The 21079-nt window shown below is 47.6% G+C and overlaps 1 protein-coding gene and 1 non-coding gene across 3 annotated transcripts in view; both read right to left on the bottom strand.

The window, feature by feature from the left end:
• The window catches only part of Mtor (mechanistic target of rapamycin kinase), a 109104-nt gene that overhangs the window by 2043 nt on the left and 85982 nt on the right, over positions 1–21079 (bottom strand). For both annotated transcript variants that reach the window (NM_020009.2, XM_006539077.3), the window contains 19 exons: positions 20618–20735; positions 18884–19132; positions 18181–18281; positions 17684–17780; positions 17269–17367; positions 17058–17180; positions 16733–16915; positions 15528–15662; positions 15184–15358; positions 11089–11224; positions 9986–10133; positions 9123–9245; positions 7957–8039; positions 6203–6275; positions 5778–5852; positions 5420–5555; positions 4619–4684; positions 2851–2931; positions 2532–2612 (listed from right to left, as the gene is read on the bottom strand). In NM_020009.2, coding sequence (NP_064393.2) covers positions 2532–2612; positions 2851–2931; positions 4619–4684; positions 5420–5555; positions 5778–5852; positions 6203–6275; positions 7957–8039; positions 9123–9245; positions 9986–10133; positions 11089–11224; positions 15184–15358; positions 15528–15662; positions 16733–16915; positions 17058–17180; positions 17269–17367; positions 17684–17780; positions 18181–18281; positions 18884–19132; positions 20618–20735 — 2282 coding nt within the window. The remainder of the gene's footprint in view (positions 1–2531; positions 2613–2850; positions 2932–4618; positions 4685–5419; positions 5556–5777; positions 5853–6202; positions 6276–7956; positions 8040–9122; positions 9246–9985; positions 10134–11088; positions 11225–15183; positions 15359–15527; positions 15663–16732; positions 16916–17057; positions 17181–17268; positions 17368–17683; positions 17781–18180; positions 18282–18883; positions 19133–20617; positions 20736–21079) is intronic.
• Positions 16413–16516, bottom strand: Gm24002. Its single transcript, XR_003955458.1, has one exon. It is a non-coding gene; the product is annotated as a U6 spliceosomal RNA (small nuclear RNA).

Here is a 21079-nt window from a genome sequence, read left to right as displayed (position 1 = left end):
TTGCCCATATGTGTACCATGTTTGTGCTCTTGGAGGTCAGAACATGGAGTCAGGTGCCCTGGAATTGGAGTTACTGATAGGCATGAACCATATATGGATGCTGGGAACCAAACCTGGACCACAAGGATAACACCTGCTTTTCACCACAGAGCCACCTTTCCAGGCCCATCCCACCTCTTTTTCTTTTCTTTGAGATGGGGGTGGGGGGGAGTGGGTCTTGAGAGAGACTTCATGTAGTATCAGCTGGCCTGAGTAGGTAGTTGTACCTGCCCATCTGATTATTTTTGAGTATTCCTAGAACTCACTGTTATGACCCAGCCAGCTGCACTTCTGCTTTGTTTTACTACTGGGATTGCAGGCATGAGCCACCACGCCTAGCTGGCAAAGCACCTTTCTCCTACCTCAATGACTGTTTAAGTCTTCCAGATCTCCATAAATACTAGGGTTTCTCCACTTGTCATGGTTCAGTTCTAGCCCTGAGGCTATGCTGGGCGGCTTGCAGACTGGCTTCTTTTCATCAGTCTCCTCTTCTCCCAAACCTAGGCATGCGTTCCTCTCCTCTGACCATCCTGCCTTGTGCTCAGGGTCCAACATTCAAAGTACTGATTATGTAGTCTCAATCTCTCCTTGATTACATCCTTCTCACAGGTTTTTGTCTCTGTGTTTGAGACAGGGTCTCTTTCTCTGCCTATGAAGCCCTGGCTGGAGCCTGTCTGACTTTTGAACACCAAGATTAAAGCTATGAGGCGTCACGATGCCCTTCTCAGTTTTCTGAACACACTCCTTAGAGACATGGGGTGTGGCTAAGTGAGGGTCCTTCTGTGCCATCGCCTCAGACCCAGGACTCCGCAGTCCACAGCTTCTATTTGCTCACTTAGGCCTCTCCTCCCTGCAGAGACTGCTCAAGAGTTCTGCAGCATCTCACCTTTCTTTGCCTCCACCTCATTCTCTTCAACAACTTTAGTCTAGCTATCAGGCTCCACACAGGTCACCAGTGATGTCATCTTTGACCGACTCATGCGTCGGGTGTCAAAGCCATCTTTGTGGGTTTTATTTTTTGCACTGTACTGAGACGATTACCTAGGTTCTGTGAGTGTAGGCAATAACTTTACCACTGAGCCACAGCCCTAGCCCAGCCTTTGACCTGCCTTCCTCAAGACCTCTGCATCGAGGTCTTCAATTCATCAGTGGTTGTCTTGTCTGCACATTAGAGCATTTAAACGTCCTCCTTCTGATGCAAGACCACCCAGCCAGTGCATGTGCTATCACAACACAAAGCAATCATGCCTGGTTCTTCCCCATTGCACCTACCTGCCTCCGGTGGGTGCCCTGGGCTGATGGCAGCCTGGGATCTTCCTTTTACCATCCCTCTCATCAAGGGTTCCAGATCCACTGCTTCCTCTGCCTGACACAGCCTTAACGTCTGCTAGGTAACTCCTTGTGGAGGTCTGGATGATGGTGGTCCCCAGAGGCTCATATATTTGAATACTTGGTCCCTAGCTGATGGAACTATTTGGGAAGGATTATGAGGTGTAGAGCTGCTGGAGGACAGTGTCGCTGGAGCTGGGCTTTGAGGTTTCAAAAGCCTATGTCATTTTCAGTTAGTTTTCTCTGCCTCAGAGTTGTAGATCAAGATGTAAGCTCTCAGCTACTGCTCAGGCACCACACTTGCCTGCTGCTGCTGCGCTCAGCACCATGATGCTTTTGGGCTAACCACCTAAAACCGTCAGCCCAATCAATGCTCTCTTTTATAAGTGAGTGTCTTATCAGCAGCAATAGAAATGTGATTTATAAACTTGTGCTCCAGTTGTTTCCTTAGGGAGACTTTTCTGGGCCTTTGTAATTAAGTTAAACCCTGCCATCACAAGGCATCACAGCCTCTGCTCTACTTAGTGACAATGTTTCCCCTTCGAGTCTAAGGGTGGCTGTTTCTCCTGTGCGGTTCCTTGATTGAGTTACTGGCTTAAGCACCCTGACTACTGACCTGGCTGGCTGATGCCTGAGCCTGGAATCCCATGTTTACTGTGATGTTCATATTCTCTGTTAGGGTTTCTTACCATCATTCAGACAGAGAAGAGTTCAGAGGCTACATAGACATGAGTGTGGAATGGGGTCTGTGGCTAATTGGCTCCCACTCTCTTCCCCACAGGAGAAAGAGGATCCATATGGATTGCCTGCTTCTTCCGAAAGTCATACATGGCTTCCTCTTTGTCCTTCCACTGCATGCCAGTAGCCATAGTAAATCGAAGTGGTCAGGCACCCTCCAGCATCTCACCGCGAGGCCAGTAACTTGCCCCTGGAGTTGGCTGGTTCTGGAATTCATCCAGGTTCCAATAGAGTCTCCCTCCCTCATCCCCAGAGCTATGAGGTCAAGGGATGTCAAGTAGTACTAAGGGTTTTCAGCAACAGGAGCCAGAGGAGTGCTTCACTGTTGCTTAAAGCTACTCATGAACCATGACAGCTGGCTGGCCACCCACTGAGAGAACACTCTCCTCATCAGGCTTCATGTCCCTTTAGTCCCAAACACTCACCAGTGAGCTTATCTCGAACCCTGTTAATAATCTGAATAGCTTTCTTGTTTAAGGCTTCTGGTTTCACCAAACCGTCTCCAACTGGAAGACACAAGAGTAGAAACAGTGGGTTCGAGGCTGCCCTGCTGTTATGAGACTTACCCCTACTGCTGACCAATCCTGTGCATACATCTCTGTCCTCAGCATACAACGCAAACTTCATGGGCCCCTCCCTCCCAAAGGCAGCTCTGTTACTTGCCTCGTTGATGCCCTTTCTGGCCCACTGTTCACTGTAGCTGCTATCTGTGCACTGAGTGAGTTCCTCAGAGTGTGGACTTACTGAATGAATGGATGGATTCTGGCACAGTGGTCCCTGCTTTCTTATGGGCTGGTTCTCCAAGTTCTACACCGTCCAAAATTTCTAGGGGAAAACAAACAAACAAGACATCTCAATTAGCAGACGATTCAAATAGTGAGGAACCAACAGTTTCTCATACGTTTTCTCTTGAGAGGTTTCACGTATCTGAGGCTGCCCTTGAAGTCTCTACATAGATAAAGATGACTTTATCATTGGTCCTCATGTCTACCTCCAAGTGCTGGGATTACAGCCATGGGCCACAACATCTGGCTGTCATTATTTTTAAAAATTATTTCCATTTTAAATGACGTGTATGTGTGTATATGTATGTAGGCATAGCCATGTAAGGTGTTGGGTACCTGAAGCCAAAGCAGTTGGATCTTCCTAGAGCGGGAGTTACAGACAGTTGTGATGTAGGTGCCGGGAATTGAACTCAGATCCTCTGGAAGAACAGTATGTGCTCTTAACTTCTGAGCCATCTCTCCAGTCCTCAAACTGACAGAGGTCCATACTTGCCTTTGATTCCCTAGTGCTGGGATTAAAGGTGTGCACCACCACCATCTGGCTCTGTTAACCTTTTTTTTTTAAACAATTATTTATCTTATGTATATGAGTACAGTGTAGCTGTCTTCAGACACACCAGAAGAGAGCATCAGATGGTTGTGAGTCACCATGTGGTTGCTGGGAATTGAACTCAAGACCTATGGAAGAGCATTCAGTGCTCTTAAGGTCTAGGCCATCTCTCTAGCCCCTATCTGCTATTCTTTTCAAAATAAAAATTATTTTTAATCCCAGCACTTGGGAGGCAGAGGCAGGCGGATTTCTGAGTTTGAGGCCAGCCTGGTCTACAGAGTGAGTTCCAGGACAGCCAGGACTGCACAGAGAAACCCTGTCTCGAAAAACCAAAAAAAAAAAAAAAAAAAACCAAACAAAAAAAAAACAAAAAAAAAGGAAAAAGACCCCCCCTCAAACAATTATATTTATTTATGTGTTGTCTGTGTTGGCGGTAGGGAGGGGAGGTAGCATGTTTGGGAGGTCAGAGGTCAGCTTTTAGGAGTTGGTTCTCTCCTTCTACGTGTGTCTAGGGGATCAAACTTAGGTGGTTAGGGTTGGCCCTTACCACTGAGCTGCCCTGGGGTTAGACTTAGGGGTCACTCAGTCTAGGCAAGCACCCTCCAGAGCTCCATCCTAAGCAGTGCCATCAGAGAAGCCCAACACAGCGCTGGAGAGGTGGCTCAGTGGCTAGGAGTACTTGTAGCTCTGGTGGCAGCCCCGATTTGATTCCCAGCACTCATGTGGTACACAAGCATCTGTAGCTCCAGCCCCAGGTGGCCCAGCACGTGCTTCTGGCGTCCACCAGGCATGCATGGACTGCACAGACATACATGCAGACAAGACACATATAAAATACACATACAAATAAAAAGGTCATAGAAAGCTATTAGTTTCTAATTATGTTAAAATTTATTATCTGTTGCTGTTGTGACCGTCTGAGGGGTGGGGTGGGGTGGGAGGAGTGCATGCCCCGGCTCACGTGTGCTCAGAGGACAGCCTCATGGGCCAGTGTCCCCTCCCACCTCAGATCACCAGGCTTGAGTGACAAGCATCTTGCCAGCCCCCTCCCCCTTTTCTTTTTTTCAGACTGGGTTTCATGTAATCCAGGCTAGCCTCAAACTTGCAACATAGGTAAGATGACCTCAGCCACTCTGGGCAAACTAATGGGGGCCCCCATTTCCCTGGGTGTACCCACCTACTGACTGGCCGGCAGAGTAGGAGTCTGTCCTTGTCCGGGACCGCTTATTGCCTTTGGTATTTGCTGGGAGGAGAAAGTACAGGTAGGAAGCACTTTAGACGGTGACATGAAAGGAACTTGGTTGCAAAGGTATTTTCTTATGATCACAGAAACATAATTTTTTCTTTTTTTTTGAGACATGGTTTCTCTGTGTAGCCAACTGTTCTCTGGAACTCACTCTGTAGACCAGGATGAACTCACAAGCAACCATCCTGCCTCTGCTTCCCAAGTGTGGAATTAAAGGCATGTACCACCACCCACCCAGCTAAAATTTATTTTTTTCAAAAGCTGTGATGCTGAATCTGCAACCTGGATGCTCTCACCACAGGCCTGACACAGACAGGTCAGTGCCGGTTTACTCAGAATATCCGAAGCCTCTTGATTTTAGAATCCTCACTCCAGGGAGTAGAGGGCAAAGCTGCTGCTGTCTCAATCCTAACTGTCTGTGCTTCTCACTAAAATACTAGCTTCCTACTTTACAGCCAAACAGACAAAAACCAACAAGGTACACTTTATCCAGAAAACCATCTTCATTAAACAGCTAAGCTAGAGTGTTTTCTAGCTCATAAATATGTTTGAAATGCCACTCCAGCTCTCAGAACTGCTCTGTAATTGTCAGGGACACATACATACATACATACACACACACACACACACACACACACACACACACACACACACACACACACACACATTTAATTTAAATAGCATAGGCAGGCTTGGAACTTAGAGAACCTATCCCACGTATTTGGAGCTTACTGTCCATCAGCCTCCAGTTGAGCAGTGGGTCATAGACAAAGGCTTCCAGCACAGCCATGACACTGTCCTTGTGTTCCCGGAGCACTTCCATCACGGTGTGGCATGTGGTTCTGTAGTTGCCATCCAGACCCGTAACCTGCACAAAGGTCAGAAAACAGCGGCACAAGTCAGTGCAGACCCAGACGCACATGTAGTGCTGACCTTCACAGGTCATTTCTAACACAGTACTGGGGACCTGCTACAGAAACCACGTGGGCACCTAGGGAGCTGATGCACCCTAACAAGCATACTGCCCTCAGAGAAGGGCATCTCTATATTGGCTCCATTTCCAATCAGTGTGTATCCAGGATCCACTCACCTCCATAGCATTGGTCAACATTCTTGTTAGTCTAAATGGAATCTTTTCTGGAAATTTCTCTCTGGTCATAGCGACCTGTAGGGTCATTAGAGGAAAAGCAAATCCGTGGTTAGGTTATATACTCTAGCTGAGGCCAGGTGAAGGTGGTGGCCTCTCTTGACATTATGTGCTCTTATTTACATCACAGCAAGAAAAGAGTTCCCATCAAATTCAGTGAGAGGACGTTTATCACAGGGATTTGAAAGATGGACGTAAGAAAACAAAAACAGAGATGAGAAAAGGGACAAGTGCTCACTGCCTGGCCTTGGCCAGCATGCAGCAGGGGGACAGGAGAGCCCTCTTGGATGACAGCCTATGGAGAGAGGCAACAGGAAGGCCTTTGGGACTTGAACTGCCCAAACTGTCAGGAGGGTTAGCATGTTCACCTCAAAGCAGTCCCCAAAGTCAATGTGCAGGATCTTCCCACTCAGCCGGTCCAGCATCAGATTGGATGGGTGCCTGCAGGACAGGCGAGAGCAGGAGGGTCAGGAAGGCAGTCCTGATGATCAGTGAATCACGAGGGCTCCGGGCCAGGGGCTGGCAAAGGCCCACCCTCAGCTGTGCCCTGCCCCCACATGCCTGTGTTACACAGGGTTAGTGGGAGCTAGCCTTACTCAGTGTTTTCTGCATTGCTGCATGCTGCTTTGGGGCTACATTGTGGCAGAGGCCACATGACCCACAAAGCCTAAAACATGTATTATCTGCCCTTGCATTTATACTTTCTTAGGATCTTGAGTTCCTAGAAAAATAGTTTCTTTCAAGAGTAGCCCAGGTCTATCATTCCTACCAAGCTGCTTGAACCTGTGGACTAAGGCTTTCTTAGTCCGTCAGTCTTTAATCAAAGACATTCTGGTAGAATTTCAGACTACTGGTTTCTAGAGCTCTGTATTTTGATTTACATTAATGTGTGTGTGTGTGTGTGTGTGTGTGTGTGTGTGTGTGTGTGTGTGTATTTATGCATGTGCATGTGTACTCCATGGCTCTTGTTTGGCAGTCAGAGGACAACTGGCAGGAATTGGTTCTCTCCTTCTACGAGTTCCAGAGATCAAACTCAGGTTGTCAGGCCAGTGGTATAAGGTATAAACACTTTTACCATTGAGCTATCTCACTGGCTGTTTTTTTTGTTTTTTTTTTTAGATTATTTATTTATTATATGTAAGTACACTGTAGCTGTCTTCAGACACTCCAGAAGAGGGAGTCAGATCTCATCAAGGATGGTTGTGAGCCACCATGTGGTTGCTGGGATTTGAACTCAGGACTTTTGGAAGAGCAGTTGGGTGCTCTTACCTGCTGAGCCATCTCACCAGCCCCTCACTGGCTGTTTTTTGAGACAAGGTCTCATTGTGTAATCCTGGCTTCATAGAACTCACAGAGATCTGCCTGCCTCTGCTTCCATCTCCTGACTACTAGAGTCAAGGGCTTTTCCTCCACGCATGGCCCACTGTCTTTTAAAGATAAGATCTCATTTGCTGCCGAGGCTCATCTCACAAGCTTAGGCTTGGGACCAATCATCAAAACCAAGGTTTCAGATTCAGGAGATATTCCCACCTCAGCTCTCACGTGCTGGGACTATAGCTATGTGTCAGAGAGCCTGGCTAGAGCTTTTATTTTGGAGGCAGGGGGTCAAAAATGATTATTACACACAATTGCATGAGACACAATTACAAAAGAAAAGCAGTAGGCTTGTTTACAGTCTTATTAGTCAGTGTCTGAATAGTCCTGATTTTTCTTTTTCTTTCTTTTTTTTGGTTTCTTTTTGGGGGCGGGGCCATAGTACTGAAGATCAAACCAAGGACTACGTATTAGCTATACAGTGCTCTCCCACTGAGCCTCCCTGAATCGTCTCTTTGGAGATAATTACCTACTGCACTCAGAAGTGTATTTTGTACAGTAGAGTTGTGCTTTGGTTGGTTTCCCTGTCATCTTAGCTCAGTGATGATTGGCCACTTTGTTAAGTTACTTTGAGGGCCCTTCCTCCCTACTGGAGGTACAGTAATCCTACTTTTCAATAAAACTGTGCTTGTTTGCCCTTCAAAATATATAGTTATTTATTCAATTACATATTGCACTAGAAAACAAAATGAGACCATTCATAATAACTGGAGAAAGAAATTCAAAGAAACAAATTAAATTCACTCACCTGTCTCCAAGGCCTAAAATGTATCCGACCATCGACATAACGGCCAGGGAGCGGGTATAGTTGGTTCTTCGGTCAAACCACACCTATGGCACCAGAGCACATGTGACAGTATTCTATAAATCAGCAGTGTCAGCACAGTTATAGCCCAGGTCTGCTGCTCTGAGCGTCTACCAATGGCAGTCAGAATGGTAACGTAACAAGGACCCAGCCATCGTTGTAAACTCTGCCTTCAGATCCACTTTATCAGAACAGAGCGGGGCCGCACTTGGATGTATAACGAGTGAGCTCTTCCCTAGGAATGTGAGCCTGTAAGTGAAGATGGCCACCTCAGGCTCCACGGCAGACTGAAGACAACCCTTCTTCCCAAGTCATTTGGTACATTTAATGTCAATGGCAGTGTTTTTGATACATCAATACAATGGTCCTCAAATTTATGTGGAAGAAAAAAATACAGAAATAGACCATGTGAGGAGACTTGTATTAATGGCTGGTTTTCAAGACACATACAGACAGCAGTTAGATGGCTCTAAAGTGAACTCCATGGCGAGACTGGGGCCAGTGTGTGAGCCAGGTGGGGGTGGGGGCGGTGGGGGAGGATGGATATTCTGGTAAACAGAGAGGCAGTAGCTGATCATTAAACACGCTCTGAAAATCATACTTATTTGTGTGTGCAGGTGCGCATGCCGCAGTGCCCCAGCAGAGGTCAGAGGGCAGCTTGTGTGGGCTGGTTCTCTCCTTCCACCACGTGGGCTCCAGGGATTGACCGCAGCTTGTCAGGCTTGGCAGCGAGTTAATTAACCTGCCAAGGCATCACTCCAGCCCACGTTTATTTATTTGCATGTGTGTGAATGCATGTATGTGTTATGTATGTGTGTGCACCACATACATGCCTAGTGCCTGAGATGGCCAGAAGGATGTTGGATCCCCTGGAATTGGAGCCACGGGATCTCATATATAGTTCAGGCTGTCCTAAAACTTTACATAGTAAAGGATGGACTTGAATTCATGATGATCTTCCTGCCTCAGCTGGGATTATAAGGCATGAACTACCATTCTCAATTTAATCAGGTTTCAAAAAACTTTTCATGAAACACAGTGAAAATTCTTCAGTTAACCACAACAAAAAGGAGCATATATCCTGCCGTGTGTGGTGTCTGTGGACATACCTCCGAGCTGGGGCTTTTTAGCCACAGTAGCTTGGCCAGGTCGTCCCCAGCTGTGTTGTTGACAGCATGCTCAAACACCTCTACCTTCTGCATCAACGTCAGGTGGTCATAGTCAGGAGCCATCTGAATCAGATCAGACAAAACCAGTTAGTGAGAGAGGAGCCTACGATAGGCAGCCCAAATGTAGACCAGGCTAGGGCTAGGCAGAGCTGGGCTCTGATTTCATCAGCAAAGCGAAGAGAGAAAGGACATAACATGACAAAGGGAAAAACAACGTGGTTTATTTTTTTAAAACAAGGTCTTATTATGTAGCCTGGCTATCCTGGGACTCAGTTCTGTAGACGAGGATGGCCTCGAACTCAGAGATCTGCTTGCCTCTGCTTCCTGAGTGCTGGGATTAAAGGTGTATGCCACCATACCCAACAACTTAAAAAAATATATATATGTATACATATAAACACATATAATTTTATATATGTATACAATGCATATATTATTTTATATTACATATAGAACTATATGTAGTATATATACACACACATGCACACATATACACATATGTATATATGTAAATATAATGATTTTGTATGCATGGCGAGGACATGTCAGAGGACAACTTCTGGGAGTCGGTTTTCTCCTGTCACTGTGGGCTCTGGGGCATCAGGCCTACATAGCAAGAGCTTTTACCTACTGAGCTTTCTTGCTGGCTCTTCTTTGTTTCTCAGAGGTTATTTGTTTTATGAGTTACTTCATTAAGCCTTCTTCCACAGTGATTTCCTCAGATAGCTTTCTCAGTGGTGCCCCACCAGGCAGGAGTATGGTGCCCACAGGCTCAAGGGTGTTGGCATGGCGGCAGCACATACCCGCAGCATGATGCGATGCTCGATGTTCAACAGGATCTTCTTCTTCTCTCTGTAGTCCCGGATGAGGGCATGCAGTGTGTCACAGTGGGGCACCCAGCCAATGAGGCCCGAGTTGGTGGACAGAGGGATGACAGCGTATCTCTGGATGCTGGTGGTCACAGGGAAGGAGGGGGTCATTGTACAGTGACCAGCAGGACAGCTTTAATCAGCTTAGGACACATAGTGCCTCCACTGAGCTCCCAGCTGCAGTACGTGGGCTAAGGGGCCCTCTGTGAAGAAGGCATCCCAGACAGATGCCATGGAAGTCACAGCGGTCCTCAGCTTGCCTCACAAGCTCACTGCCGAGGCAGCAACTACTTATAATGCTAAAGTAACCTCAGTGGAACAGCATCGGCTTAAGAGACAGAGGCGCCACCAGAAGGGTTCCACTGGCCTTAGTCCAAGGGGAAAACACCAAAGGTATAGAATCTAGTCTAAATCTTGAAGGATTCCTGTCTGAGGTTTGTTTTTGCTTTTCTTTCTTTCTTTCTTTCTTTCTTTCTTTCTTTCTTTCTTTCTTTCTTTCTTTCTTTCTCTCTCTCTCTCTCTCTCTCTCTCTCTCTCTCTCTCTCCTCCCTTCCTGCCCCCCCCCCCCCTGTTTTTTTTTTTGAGATAAGGTTTCTCTGTGTAGCCCTGACTGCCCTGGAACTCACTCTGTAGACCAGGTTGGCCTCAAACTCACAGTGATCCGCCTGCCTCTGCCTCCTGTGTGCAGGGATTAAAGGCGTGCACCACCATGCCCGGCTAGCCTGCCCTTGTTTCTTGAGTGCTGGGATTATAGAAGTGTGCTACCATACTGAAGTTTTTTTGTTTTAAGACAAGATCTTGTGTATAGTTCAAGTAGGCCTTAAGCTCTCTATGTAGCCCAGGCTAGCTTTGAATTCTTGATCCTTCTGCCTCTACATCCCAAGCTACAGGACTGCAGGCATGTGCTACCATACCTGGCTCAGGTGCCTAACTTTCAAAAGTTAGTAACAACACATACTAAATTTTTTACTTGGACTGCATGGGATGAAATGCCAATGTCTTAAGAGTTCAGCTAGGATACACAGTGTTCTGAGTACCTGAGGTTCTTGCGAAGAGAAGTGGGGTCATTGGCTAGGAGTGTGTTCACCAGGCCAAAGAGCTGCATCACTCGTTCATCCTGCCGCAGATCTTCATGGCCTTTCAGGAGGAAAACAAACTCATGCCCATTGCTGCCTGCGAGAAACGGGGAGCAAAAGAAACAGATCAGAGCTGTGCACATTTCTACCCAAGACCATCAGCAGTTCCCAAGGGATCCACCCCTTCCCTCATCACACTGTCCCCAGACAAGCACATACACACCCTACAACTGAGGGAAAGAAAAGTTCTGCTCTGATTAAAACAAAAACTGTGTTATGAGGACTGAGAGTTATTATGTGCTGAGACCCTCTCTATAGGTTCCTTATTCCATTCTCCTTTCCTGACTCCTACAGGCCACATCCCCTGGAGCCTCAGTGTGGATGCCCAATGGGAGTACCAATAGGGTGTTAGAGAACATGAGGAGGTGTTGAGAGAACTTTTGGGTTCTGAGAGGACTGATCAAAGAAAAGAGAGCCATGCAGGATGAATTTAGGCTTCTTAGCCACAGGAGAATCAGCCTCTCAGAAGCTCTTTTTATTGTTACACAAAAGGCACCTTTAGCAAGTCAATTTCTGCATACCAAAACTTTTTATCTGGGGCTGGAGAGATGGCTCCCTGGTTAAGAGCACTGACTGCTCTCTCAGAGGTCCTGAGTTCAAATCCCAGCTACCACAACCATCTGTAATGGAATAAAATGCCCTCTTCTGGTATATCTGAAGACAGCTGCAGTGTACTTCCATAAAATAAGTAAATAAATCTTTAAAAAAACAAAACACCTCTTATCCCATCTAGGAGTTGTCTTGAGAGAGCAGTTCTCACTCATAACTTCTTAGTTTGCTAGGCCTGTCTGAACCAAGTTTTTATGCAAAGACCCCAAGAATCCGTCAAAAGGATAATCCCATAAAACCTCAGATAAAAATTACTGACAAAAGCTTCCTTCTAAGCTTATTCGCCATCACTCCAGATTCACGCCAGATACATCAGTCCTGCTAAGATTCTGCTACAGTGAAGGACAGGTCAGGGGATTTGCCCCACAGCTGGCTGGGCAAGAAGGTCTAGGGAGCGGCCTCTCTGCTAGCACTTCATTCTCCTGTGTCTGTGTGTGTGTGCGTGCGTGAGTGAGTGTGTGTGTGTGTACAGACACTGGTCTTCCTGCTGTTCAAAGCTCCTACCCCAGGACCTTTGCACAGGCCGCTCCAGGGCCTGAGATGTTCTTTTCTTACATATCTTCCCTTGGTTCCACCTCCACAGGCTCTTATCTGTCACTGGTCAGTAGGGTTGCCATGGAGACCCTGTGACCTCCCCCCCTCTTCCCCTCCCCCATTTGATTTTTAGAGACAGGGTCTCATGTAGCACCAGCTGGTCGCAAACTCACTCTGTAGCCTAGAATGACCTTGAATTTCTGATCCTCCTGCCTCCAGCACACTGTAGTGGGTGGGAGTGCTTGGATTAGAGACATTTGACATCACACCAGCTCTCAAAATAAAATTGCAATCCCAGAGTAAATGTCCATGCAGTCCCTGCCTGTTACTTGGGGAGTGTACGACACAGACCCATCCTGTGTGTGTGTGTATGTATGTGTGTATATGTGTTTTCTAGACAGGGTTTCTCTGTGTACCTTGGTTATCTTGGGCCTGGCTTTTAGACCAGGCTGGCCTTGAATTCACAGAGGGCCATTTGCCTCTGCTTCCAAAGTCTTGCGATTACAGGTATGTCCACCACTGTCCAGCTAACAGTTCACTCTTAAGCTTCTCTTCTTTAAAGAGACAGTCGCATGTAGCCCATTCGGGCCTTGAACTTGTAGTCATCTTCTTGCTTCTGCCTCCTGAGTGATGGGATTATAAGTGTGTGCCACCATGCCTGGTTTATATGGCGCTATAGGTCCACCTCAGGGCACTGTACATGAAAGGAAAGCACCTATCAACTGAACAATATCCATAGCCCCTCCATGTTTTTCATATTATCAAGACCATCATTTATGAGACCGTGACTATCTGACGGTGGTGAGTAATCACTAAGAAACAAGCATTTTAAAAATGCTTTGTTATTTGTGATTGTGGGTATGTTCAGGCTTGTAGAAGCCAAAGGTTTCTGATCCCCCTGGAGCTGGAATTACAGACAGCGTGATGTAGATGCCGGGAATGGAGCACCTCTGCAAGAGCAATATGAGTTCTTAGCTACTGAGCCATCTCTCTAGCCTAGAAACAAACAGAAAGAGCAAGGAAGGAAGCTGGGCAGTGGTGGCGCACACCTTTGATCCCAGCACTCTGGCGGCAGAGGCAGGCAGATCTCTGTGAGTTTAAGGCCAGCCTGGTCTACAGAGTGAGTTTCATGACAGCCAGAGCTACACAGTGAGACCTTGTCTTAGAAACCAAGCCGGGGGCTGGTGAGATGGCTCAGGGGGTAGGAGCACCCGACTGCTCTTCCAAAGGTCCAAAGTTCAAATCCCAGCAACCACATGGTGGCTCACAACCATCCATAAGGAGATCTGATGCCCTCTTCTGGTGCGTCTGAAGACAGCTACAGTGTACTTACATACAATAAATAAATAAATCTTTAAAAAAAAAAAAAAAAAAAAGAAGAAACCAAGCCAAACCAAACTACAAATAAATGAAGCACTAAATAGATACATTGAGAAAGGACATGAGAGCAGTCTGAGACATGTTCAGGGTTAGTTTGACTGATCAGACATCTCTCTCACTGTCACTGCTCCATGGGTGTCTCTCTTGAATGTATTCATTCTGTCAAGGAGGAGTAGCTGTGTTCCCAGATAGACACAAGCTCTTATGAGATAGAAAGCCAGGGGTGGCTGGAGAGATGGCTCAGTGGGTAAGAGCACTGACTGCTCTTCCCAAGGTCCTGAGTTCAAATTCCAGCAACCACATGGTGGCTCACAACCATCTGTAATGAGAGCTGACACCCTCTTCTGTTGCGTCTGCAGACAGCTACAGATATACTAATAAATAAATCTAGCTGGGCAGTGGTGGCGCACACCTTTAATCCCAGCACTCGGGAGGCAGAGGCAAGTGGATGGATTTCTGAGTTCGAGGTCAGCCTGGTCTACAGAGTGAGTTTCAGGACAGCCAGAGATATACACAGAAACCCTGTCTCAAAAAACCAAAATTAGTAAATAAAAAGTAAATAGATTTAAAAAAAAAAAAAAAAAAGCCGGGCGTGGTGGCGCACGCCTTTAATCCCAGCACTTGGGAGGCAGAGGCAGGCAGATTTCCGAGTTTGAGGCCAGCCTGGTCTACAGAGCGAGTTCCAGGACAGCCAGGACTACACAGAGAAACCCTGTCTTGAAAAACCAAAAAAAAAAAAAGAAAAAAAAAAGGAAAGAAAGCCCTCTTCAGCTAAGAGAGCTTGTGATACATGAGGCTGGTGAGATAGCTCAGTGGCTGGTTGTTTCTCCAGAAGACTCAGGCTCAGTTCTCAGCACCCACGTGATAGCTCACAAACATTAATAACTCCAGTTCCAAGGAATCCAATACCCTCTTCTGGCCAAAAGGCATGCATGTGGTAGTGCACGACCACATACAGGCACATATCTGCACACACTAAAGGGAGGGTGTGCTTGCTGAGTGATCATGAAGGACCTGAGGCCCCATCCCAGCACCCACATAATAACGTAGGTGTCCTAGAACCCTAGTTCCAAGTGGGGCAGGGACAGGAAGATTGCTGGGACTGGTTGCTTTCAGCCTAGGGGAGAAAAATGAGGGACCCAGAGGCCCATATTCATGGAGGTATCCTGTTTTAAAAAGGAGTTGACATGGAGTGACAAACACTTCGTGACCCTCTCCTATCTCTGGCACCTACAACTGCATGTACTTAGAAACAGAACCAGAAACACACACACACACCCCATCAGTTTCCCACGGCTGCCAACCACATGGGTGACAGATCGTCTGCTACTTCCCTTGTAAAACACAGCAGGAGGAGATTTACTGTCCTCCCTTTCTCATCCAACAGACATGGGGGAGTGCATTGGGTGAGATGGCAGCAGGTGAGATGACTGGCAATCATTTCAGAAGAGAGGAGGCGTGCTCCGTTCTTACCCATCAGAGTCAGCTTCCGAGGCCTCTGCTTGGATGTGATGACTTGCAAAGACGGGGCTATGGATTGAATGCGAATGATTGGCTGGTTGGGGTCGTATGTTCCTGGCACAGCCAACTCAAGGTCTCGGCACATCAGAAGTTTGGGGGACACATACTGCAGCTCCAGGGATGTGAGCTTTGAACAGTTAGAAAAGGACTTAGATTTCTGCCACTCCAAAGAAACCGAAATGCAGTTTAATTGATTGTTCTTTCAGTAAATGGCTACAAGCAATGATTTTTCTATAAGTCTCCAGCAGAAGCGAGTCTGGATGCACAGATGAACCCAGGATGCCTCGAGAGCCTACCTGGGGTAGCTGCTTTGAGATCCGTCTGAACACGTGATAGTAGAGGTCCCAGGCTTGCGTGAGGTCCTTGACGTTCCCCGACTTCATGTACTTTCGACACCATTCTTGTGCCTCCATTAAATCTCGGCCATATGCCTGAGAGGGAAAGCAGAACAAAGTTTCAAGCTACCAAGGTGGCCATGACTGCAGAAGGCTAAATCCCCAGCAGTCTACACTAGTTCTGAGGGTGCCCGAGGTGTGGGCACCAGGAGGGAATGCGCTCCCAGGGCATGAAGATGGCCTACCCCTAAAGAGATGCAGGGAGAGGTAAGGGGGAATCCTGCAGTGAAAATCTCAATACGTTTCAAGAGTGATCGAGGGCTTGGTAGGGCAGTGCCTGTCTGGTATGTGTGAGGACCTGGGTTTGATCCCTCTAGCATGTTATGAACGTGAACATATCGTAAGTGGCTAGAGAGGCAGTTCAGTGGTTAAGTACAATGGCTGTTCTTCCAGGTCTTGAGTTCAATTCCCAGCACCAAATGCAGCTCAAAAAATATATAACTGCACTTTGATGGGATCTGATGTCCTATTCTGGTTTGCATAGATGCAGACAAAACACCCATATACATAAGATAAATAAATAAATCTCTTTTTTTAGACACCAATAAGTTTATTTAAAAAAAGAGGGGTTGGAGCTGGAGAGATGGCTCAGCGGTTTAGAGCACTGACTGCTTGTCCAGAAGTCCTGAGTTCAATTCCTAGCAACCACTTAGTGGCTCACAACCATCTGTAATGAGATCTGATGCCCTCTTCTGGTGTGTCTGAAGACAGCAACAGTGTACTCATATACATAAAATAAATAAATCTTTTTTAAAAATTGGGTTGCTACAACAATTACATTTAAAAAAAAATATGGAGCACGTCACGAATCTGCACATCATCCCTGTGTGGGGCTGAGCTAATTTCTCTGTAGTGTTCCAATTTAGTGCATGTGCTGCTGAAGCAAGCACAACAGTTACATTTCTATTTTGTTTTGTTTTACTTTATTTTTCTGGGCATGAGTTCTAGGTCTACGCTGGCCTTGCATTTGTAATTCTGCACAGAGCACTAAGATGACAGTTTTCTATGCTGTGACTTCTACTGGGTACCACTTTTAAGGACAGTAGAAAGGTGGAGGAAAGCAGTCTGGGGAGGTAGGATAATGTTCTGTCACTCTGATCTCATACCTGATTAAAGGATGTTTCCTTCAGAGTCTGGGGACCCCGTTCCATCATAGCATGCAGGGGCTCCAGCACCTCAAACATGCCTTTCACGTTCCTCTCCCCAAAGTACAAGCGAGATGCCTCTTCCAGGCCTTCATGCCACATCTCATGCCAGAGGATGGCTACCCGAATCAGCTCTTCACTCACCTGGATTAAAGGGAGAAAGAAAGATACACCACAGGAAGCTACGATTGGGAAGGTCTGGCTTGGAGACAGAAGACACAGCATGTGCCACGAGGGAGAGAGGTAATCACTAACACCCCTGGCTGCTGCCTCAAGACCGACTCACCATCATGGCCTGCTGGACCAGCGTGTTGCTGTGTTCACACATGTTCTTCAAGATCTTGTTGGCTGCATTGTGACGGGCTGTGGTGGTAGACTTAGAAGCCACCGTCAGGGGGTAGATGAGGGCCTAAGCAAACAGAGGAACACTTGTAAAGGCGAGCCACCAAAGCAACAGTCAGTGGACTCACGAGAAGCTGCTCAGGGTCTGCATGTACCTGTGGGTGGTACCGACCAATATCTGTGAGAAGCTGGTGAATGAGCCGGCCCACCAAGGGTCTGGGTGTGTCAATTCTTGCAATGAGCTGAGGTATAACCTGGTTTGGAGGAAGATAGAGCAAGCAGCACGTGAGACGTAGGAAAGGTGACTGATTCTCATGTTTTCTTCTTTGTGTTCTAGACAAGGCCCCATGTAGCCCAGGGCAGTCATGCGCCTTTTGCCTCTACCTCCCATGCACTGGGATCTCAGCGTGTACTTTGGTTTAGCAGGTCTTGAAATGGTGTACCCATTCAGTTTCCTAGCGTAGGCAAGGGGGAGTATCTGGTTTGGAGCTTGGAACCAAGCTGTGCTTCTGTGACCACTGGTGATTTCCAGAGGACCGCGACCCATCCTCACCGTCACCGAGTTCTCACCTGTAACCAAGTGTCAATCTGTATGGCCTTCACCCCTTCCACCAAGGCTTCATTGACATCTGGCCAGTGACCATAATCAAACCACAGGGTGAGGACTCTGGAAAGACAGGACAAAGTTACAGAGAGTTGGGTTTCCTGGTTCTTGTTCATTTTTCACCAGCAAGGCAGTGAATGACTGTGACAGGTAGCAGAGCTCTGAAGCCCAAGTGCTTCACCACAGGTTGGCCAGGGTCACCGAGGCACAAACTTGGCTGTAGAAGTGAGCTGGGCAGCTCTGTCCGTGCTGGGGAGGTGCCTGTCTGCAGGATGGGCAGCAGGGAGGCTGATGGGACAGGCCTCGACCCTTCCCTCTCCTCTTCCTCCATCCTCACGGGTGAGGCCTGGTAAGCTATCGGGTCTCATGGCCCAGGAGGAAAAAATGTCCCTATGCTGGCCTGAACTGTACTGACCAGAGAGGGTGACTTCCTTTAGTTACATCCTCCCCACTTCCTTTGTACCTTAGTGTATCCTGGAGGTTGTTGCCTCTTGACAAGGAGATAGAACGGAAGAAGCCTTGAACAGCAGGGACAGTGTACAACAAGAGAGTTTTGGATAAATCCTGTTGAAACACAAGTATATTATTGAAACTCTACTCTCTTACCTGTAAAATGGGCACAGTTGAACACTGATGGCACTGCCTCAGAGGGTAGGTAGGAGTGTGAGACACTGATGCTTGAGGAGCCAATGGCATATAGAATGACTCCACAAAGGCACCTGTTTTCATAATGATAGTTTGGCATAGTATGGCTTCCTGAGCAGGGCAGTAGGGGTGGAGCTTAAGGCTCTGAACATGCTGTTCTCTGTACTTTCTGGCTGCCCTGTTACAGTGTGAGCTGACAGGCCAAGGGGAGAAGACAGGGAAAGAACAGGGCAGAGGACATATCCGCAAGGCCCTGGCCTCAGTGGCCCTACAGCTGTGGCAGCCACCCACCCACAGGAGCCCTGCACTGAGAGAATGTGCTCATTGCTGGGAGAAGGAGCCTTGCTTCAGTCTGACGGTGCACACACGCCTGCACCCAGGGAGCACAGCTTCTGGCATACAATGAGGACGGCCAGGCAGTGTGTCCAGCCTGTGTACCCTGTCTCAGAGAAAGCCCAGAGTTTCACAGCCATCTTCTGTGCAGAGCCGTGCCCCAGCCTGTTCTGAGTGAGGGGAGTTACCTCAGTGACCTTCTTCTGCAGAGGGGACGGGGTGGGGCTGTTCTCATTGCTCTCAGCTTCACTCTCACTGTTGCTGCCCTCTGTGCTGGTGGCAGCAGCAGCAGAGGCTGCAGTGGTGGCTGCAGTGGTGGCATTGGTGATGTTGGCCCCGCTGGCATGACGCAGCTTCTTCTTCTCATCACGGGCTTGGTTCTGATGTTTGTAGTGTAGCACTGCTTCGAAGTTCATCACTGCCCATGCATGCCAAGCCTAGGTGCATGGGGAAGAGTCAAAGGCAGACACAGGCTAGTTCACGTCTAATGCAAAGCCCAGCGAGGTGGAAGGCTGGATTCTGAGTGTGCCTTAAGATCAGCAGAATGCGTCTCCATTGCTACATACTCCCAGGAAGTGGGCCTTACTACGATCAATGTAGCTCATCTTGAGAGCAGTAACGGCACTGGGCTTTTTGGTGAGCACTGTGAGGTCACAACCAGAGGGTCAGTGTAAGCAAAACTTAGGGCAGGTAGGGGCTAGATAAGGTGGGCAGTGGGATACCAGTGATCTGAAGGGCTCCATAAAAAAGGGATTTGGCTAAGCCTTGCCTTGAACAAGGAGGGAACAGAGACAGGCACTTGGTGTTCCTGGCAGGGAAAAAAGAAAGGCACATGGAGGGCATGTGTGCAGCTTGAGGCCCGCAAGAGTCAGGGCCGCTGGCCAACTGCTAGAGCACCAGACAGTGGAGTCTGCATGCTAGGCCAAGGCAGCTGGCTTCATCTCAGGAAGTGGGGCTTCCTGAGGTCCCCGCCCCCAATTATTTTATATTAATGGATGCTTTGTCTGCATACATGTTCTGTGTATCACATATATGCCTAGTACTTAGGATAGCCAGAAGAGCATACCAGATCCCCTGGAACTGGAGCTATAGGTGGCTGTGAGCTGACTAACAAGCAAACCTTCACTGGATGTATTTGCCAGCTCTGGATATGTAGCTATCAATAGAGGAGAATCATAGCCTGCACTCTGTGTGTGTGCATGTGTGTGTGCATGTTGCTGGAGATGGAGCCCCTTGCTCTGTGCATGTTAGGCAAATACTCTCTCACTGAGCTACATCCCAAGCCAAAGTGCACAATTTTCAGATCAGTGTGAAGCATCTGCAGAGGACAAACACTTTTTATTCCAAATGTTTCTATGGTCTTCAAATCAACTTTGATCCCAGAGGGAAGAATTTATAACTTCCTAGTAAGGATGAAGATTTTGGAAAGAAATTGATGGCATTGTTATACCAAACATCTATTACCTGGAAGCCTTTAGAAAAGGAATATATATATATATATGTATATGCGCTGCACTAAAAATACACACTTCCTTCCAGGGATAGCCTCTGCACCCGCTGGTCAGTCAGCTAGCCACTTTCATACATTTTCTAACTGTTTGTCTTTTAGAAAGGTTTCCAGTAACATAACATCATAGATGTTCCTAGGATGACAGGCATCTGTGAGACCATCAGACACGGTGGCCCTAGAGCTCCTAAAACAAGGGCATCTGTCACAGGAAGTGTCCCTCAAAGCAAAGCCTCTGTCAGCTTCTCTGCTTTCCTGGGCTTCCTGAAGGAAGATCCACATTTCTTGGGCTTCTGACAGACTTAGGCATTCCAGGGACCTGGCTGTGACCATGGGAACATGGGAGAACTCAAGCAGGGTACAGGCTTTCTCTGTGGAGAAGCGAGGGTCTGGGGCAGCACCAGCCCTCCCTCACCTTGTACCAGCTGCGGTCATGCTCTGTGGCGGCACTGTAGTACTGTAGCACCTTGGGGATGGTGCTCTCGTTGATGCCCTGGAGGTTCAGCTGCCACTCCCCAAGTTTCAGAAAACACCTGAAAACAGAAGAGCAAGGCCCCATGTTGTTCTCTTCTATCAAAGGCCCCGAAGGAGAACAGCAGATTGCGAGAGTATCCTAAAGACTTCCGACAGTTACTCTTGCTTTCAAGAGGCAACTGATGGATGTTCAGCCCTGTGAAAGGAAGGGGAAAGGGTTCTGTAGAAAACTTTGGCGGTGTCTTTTCTTCAGGATTTATGTCTTCCAGTCACAGCAGAAACCTGGTGCCTGGGACAGGTGTACCTGAACGGACCCCACTATGTTTTGTGGAGGACAGTTCTGACTACCTTTTTCCTCACTGATCTTTTCTGCCTCTGTACTCCTCCATTGCAGACAGCAACA

This window comes from Mus musculus, chromosome 4, assembly GCF_000001635.26.
Source record: "Mus musculus strain C57BL/6J chromosome 4, GRCm38.p6 C57BL/6J".
Lineage (NCBI taxonomy): Eukaryota > Metazoa > Chordata > Mammalia > Rodentia > Muridae > Mus > Mus musculus.
The sequence above is the reverse complement of the archived record's forward strand: the minus strand, read 5'-3'. Positions and strand labels throughout refer to the sequence as shown.